Below are 4592 nucleotides of genomic sequence, written 5' to 3'. Positions count from 1 at the left end.
ATTTGGTTAATCTCTATATTTTATATTTTAAGATAGATGTTTAAATTTATAAAATGGTAATGTTACATTATGGAGATAAACCGTCTTTTTTTTAAGTGGAGATAAACCGTCTTTTTTTAAGTGAAAAATGGTAATTTTACATATGTTTAATGTAGTTTTTCCATTTTTTATGTTGTAGAGATTTTTCAAATATAGTTTACAGAACATTATAGGTAATTAATTTAATTTATTAAATTCGTTTATTACTTAAAACTAAGTTTTTTTAAGAACATACTGAGTTATAAATATCAATGATGGATTGGTGAGTATAACATGAAGACAAAAATATAAATATTTCATTTTCAAGATAAGAAATTCAGCTTTTATTCAGTTACTCAATATATAATATCTTAAATTATTTTTTTAAAAATATACATAATTTATATATATAGATTAATCTTCCAAACTTAAACTATTATATTATATATGAATAATGTTTATAAATAAAAATAATTTCTGATTTAAAAAAAATAAAAACAACAAACGGTTATTTCAAATAATGGATGTAATTTACATTATACTATCATTTAACAAGTATTAGATACGTTTTGATATATCATTATTTTCTATTTCTAGGAAAAAAAATCGTTAAACATCAATATCATCTAGGTTAAGTATACTAACAGCACAAATTCAAACATCACAAAAAATATTTACATACACATTATAATACAATAATTTAATAAAAAATTACAATTCAAAAAAACAATATTCAATAGAATAGTTATATATATTTTTGCTAAAATTGTACTTACCTGGCCAAGGTCGATCCGAAAATACTTTGCAGTTTAATTAAATATCTAAAAGATTTATTTCAACACTCAACAGGTAGTTTTGCTAAATATGATAACTAGATAGCCAATAAAATTACAAAAAATATTTAAATAGTAAAAAATATGTTAATTTAACGTGTTTAAAAATAAATTTTAATTATGACATGTATCTTAAGATTTATATAAATATATATCATAACCTAAATATAAATAATTTAACAACTTAAATTAGAAAAAAATAAAAATCCCGGGCGTAGCCCGGGTTAATCCCTAGTAAAATAGAAAGCTATTTTAGACTTCACAACTGCCTCCCATTGTAATTCTATTATTTAGAGTATCATTTTTTTAGATCCCTTTGAATTCCGCATGCTCCACATTAAGTGATACAAGGTGTATTAGAAATTTTGCAATTGTGCACTCAGATGATGTGAACAAAGGGTTTCACCTTCAGAAAAACTTTGCTTACTGCTATTGTGGTTGTTAACAATACAACAAGTTTGATTTTTCGGTTAAGTTATCTGGCTGATGCATCCCGCTAACTAATTAAGCTTCCTTTTTTTCTTAGGTTGCACATAGTACAACACACCAAATGTTATGTCAGTGTCACTGTTGGGTAACAAAAGAGTAGATTTTCGAACTTTTCCACATCTTTGTCCAGTCATCAGCCTTTTATGTATCATTTAAAAACCATATTTTTAATTTTATATTGGGTTCAAAACCATATTTCGAAAAACGTGACGTATAAAACTAGGTCGCTGGATAGAAATCAAATTATTGCTAGACACTTGGGCTTACAGTGATACAATGTCCCGACGAACTCGGTAATAGTTAGGCTACTTACTGTTTTCTGTCAATTTTTCTTTTGAAATGTGAGGAACCAAAAAAGGTTGGACTATATATTTAGAAGTTTAGATGTAAGATTTAGTCTTTGTTTTTTTCTCTTGTATTTCTATGTTGTTTTGCTGTAAAAAATATTACAACTTTTAAATCACTTTAACTGTTGTTTTGAAAAAGAAAAAAAAAACATGAACAAAAAAAGTTGTAGAAGATGTAGCTAGGCTTTAACTTAAAAAATAAAACTACATCATTTGGTTAAGGTTAGTCATTTAAAATAAATAAAGCTAAAGTATAAAGTTGAACATCACATATATTTCAAAATGTCTTGAAATTAATCTTATATTGTTGAGTGTTTTTATCAACAAATGTGATTAAACGAAATTTTTTTAAATTTTAATTATGTACAAAACTTACTTACCGCAAGTAATATTTAATGGGAAGTCATCTAGTTATTAACTCTTCAAAATCTTTATGTAATAAGAAAACCTTAACTAATAAAAAATAGCAACACTAATAATATTGCATTAAGAAAAAAAAAGCAAAAGAGGCAAAAGAGTTGAGTCGGATAGACGAGAGGACTCAGGCGCCTGGGAGAACACTGAACTTCATGTTATAGGTACGGCAATAATAGCCGTTATTCTCTCCGCATGCAAAAGAGTAAGGCTGTGACATTGCTAGCGTAAATTTGAAGCTCTCTTTAGATCCGTTCTCCTCCGATGAAGCAATCTTATTTCTACTTTCGAAGTTGCAGGTCCTGTAACTCCACAGATTTGTTTGCAAGTACACGTCATGTCTTTGGTTTGTCATATTGTTGTACTCGAAAACTGCAAATAATCAACAAGAATTTTAGCCAAAAAAACTATTTATAAAATCATCTAAAGACACAAGAAAATAGACAATATATACTTACCAAGAACATCGCCGACATGGAAAGTAGTCTTGGAAGCCCATTCTTCAAGATCCCCCCCGTAGTTCCATCCACGTGATCCTCCCACTACGACCTCTCTTGGTGTTGCAAAGACCGGGTTGCTTGAATCGTTATCGTCTGAGCCTGACCTCGAATCGTTATGTTTTGATGAGCCTGGCTTCGTTTCATTATGGTTATGGTGCGATGAGCCTGGCATTGTAACGTTATGGTTGTGGTTCGATGAGCCTGGCTTCGTAACGTTATGATTTGATGAGCCTTCAGGCTTCGTAACGTTATGGTTCGATGAGCCTGGCTTCGTATGGTTTGAGTCTGACCTCCATCTCCAGCCTGACCGTGTGTTCCACTTCCAACTCCAGTGCGAACCATCAGGGTTTGTACCCGAACCTGAGGCTGATCCGTCTGAGCCGTGGGATTCCCAACCCGAGCCTGAGCCTGAACCGGAGCTCCAACTCCAGCTCCATGCCTCTGAGCCTGTTGAGAAGACGCATGCAAAGGCCACAAGGATTACCAGTAACTTCGTTTGTGAAAAAGACAGCGACATCTTTTCTCTTCTTCGTACGTGCTTTTGATTTTGAGCAATTTGTTATTTTGTAATTGGGATGCTTTCTTCGAGGGTTATAAGTGTACGTATTTATAAGAATACCGAGGGTCGGCATCATTAAACCAATTCCTAATATATATTGGAGAAAACAAAATCCTTTTCCAACAAGGATCTCATCATGTTTCTTCAAACTTTTTTTTTTCTTGTTTTTTTCTTTCGTGATATGCCATAATGATACGTATATTTTAAGTAATTAAATTTCATAATTTATATATTGTTAAGCGATCGAGATTTTAGATATAATTATTAAATTTCATATATTAAGTTGTAACACAATTATATTGGTCAAAGACTAACTCCAAATTAATATACAATACTCGAAATGCTCGACGTGATTGGAAATATTTATAGTATGCATTTGGTGAAGTAACACATACATCTAAGTATAAGTCAAGGATCAGTTCCCCTCAAACGTGGAATGCACATGCAATGTTAAATTCGTTAAGATTTTATCTGGAAACAATAATTTGTTTTGTTTGAATTATGATCAACGTAACTATTAGGCGATATTTCTCTCTGCCATTAAAATACTTTTTTCGTTTTTTTCAGATCTGAGGTCCTTTTCAGTCCGGCTTTCCACACCGGTGCTGTGAGAGGGTCTCATCCTCCTTGTCTTTTCAAGTTTAAGTTGATTTTTTGTGTTTGGTTTTTGTTTTTTTGTTGTCGTTTTGGTGTGACTTTCCGGTGGACGATTATGCCTTGTATCAAGTGATGTTGGGATTCAACATTAGTAATTGCGCCCTCTGTTTTAGAGGTGTTGATTTCTTGTGACTATGGTGGTGAGAGGCTTTGTTATTTTGTGTGGTTGTATGATTTCTTGCTTGGTGTATGGCATCTCGTCTCCTCCGCTAAAGAAAATGAGTTCTTGGAATAAAGACTCAAATCTCAGGATTTAGAAGAGAAGCTTGCATCGGTCTCCACCAACGTCCATCTTTTCAGATCGCTTATTGTACTTTGCGTTTCAAATTTGTTCAATGGTAGCTTAACAAAAAGCTAACTTGGAACAAAATTGATAAAGGCAATTGAAAAAGAAGACTTATCTACACTATGAAAATTTTTGTTTTGATTTTGTTAAAGATATTAGAAGTCCGTCTGCTACTGCTGGAATGAGAACATAACATTTATCTTATTTCAAAATAAGACCGGTTTAGTATTGCTAATGTGTCATCATTAATGTTTATCCTTGCTAGTTTCTGATGCAGAAAAACCATTAGTTTCTCATTTTTATCTTGTGGTATTTTTCTTTGATGATGTAATGGATTGCAAATCATTATCAACAAAACAAAGCGTTTCAAAACATCAACGTATATTATAAATATGGAAAGAAAATAGGAACGTCAAACCGATAGTGACAAAAGAGGACAGTTTCCCAAAATGTAGAAAATCATCATCAAAGAATAGAGGGTTTTAGTTT

The 4592-nt window shown here is 31.5% G+C and overlaps 1 protein-coding gene across 1 annotated transcript; it reads right to left on the bottom strand.

Moving 5' to 3' along the window:
• Positions 1 to 2205: 2205 nt before the first annotated feature.
• Positions 2206 to 3152, bottom strand: LOC106311086 (variant surface antigen E-like). The gene is made up of 2 exons (XM_013748321.1): positions 2560 to 3152; positions 2206 to 2473 (listed from the first exon to the last, which is right to left on the bottom strand). The coding sequence occupies exons 1-2, from the start codon at positions 3116 to 3118 to the stop codon at positions 2229 to 2231; spliced, it is 804 nt and encodes a 267-aa protein (XP_013603775.1). The 5' UTR covers positions 3119 to 3152; the 3' UTR covers positions 2206 to 2228.
• Positions 3153 to 4592: the final 1440 nt, after the last annotated feature.

This window comes from Brassica oleracea, chromosome C8 (assembly GCF_000695525.1).
Source record: "Brassica oleracea var. oleracea cultivar TO1000 chromosome C8, BOL, whole genome shotgun sequence".
In the NCBI taxonomy this organism is placed as follows: domain Eukaryota; kingdom Viridiplantae; phylum Streptophyta; class Magnoliopsida; order Brassicales; family Brassicaceae; genus Brassica; species Brassica oleracea.
Note: the sequence above shows the minus strand (reverse complement) of the source record. Positions and strands in the feature narration are given on the sequence as shown.

Coding starts and splice junctions, on each gene's coding strand:
- LOC106311086 (XM_013748321.1), bottom strand. CDS start 3,118: ATGTCGCTGTCTTTTTCACAAACGAAGTTACTGGTAATCCTTGTGGCC. Junction 2,474..2,559: donor CCATGTCGGCGATGTTCTTG/GTAAGTATATAT, acceptor GATTATTTGCAG/TTTTCGAGTACAACAATATG.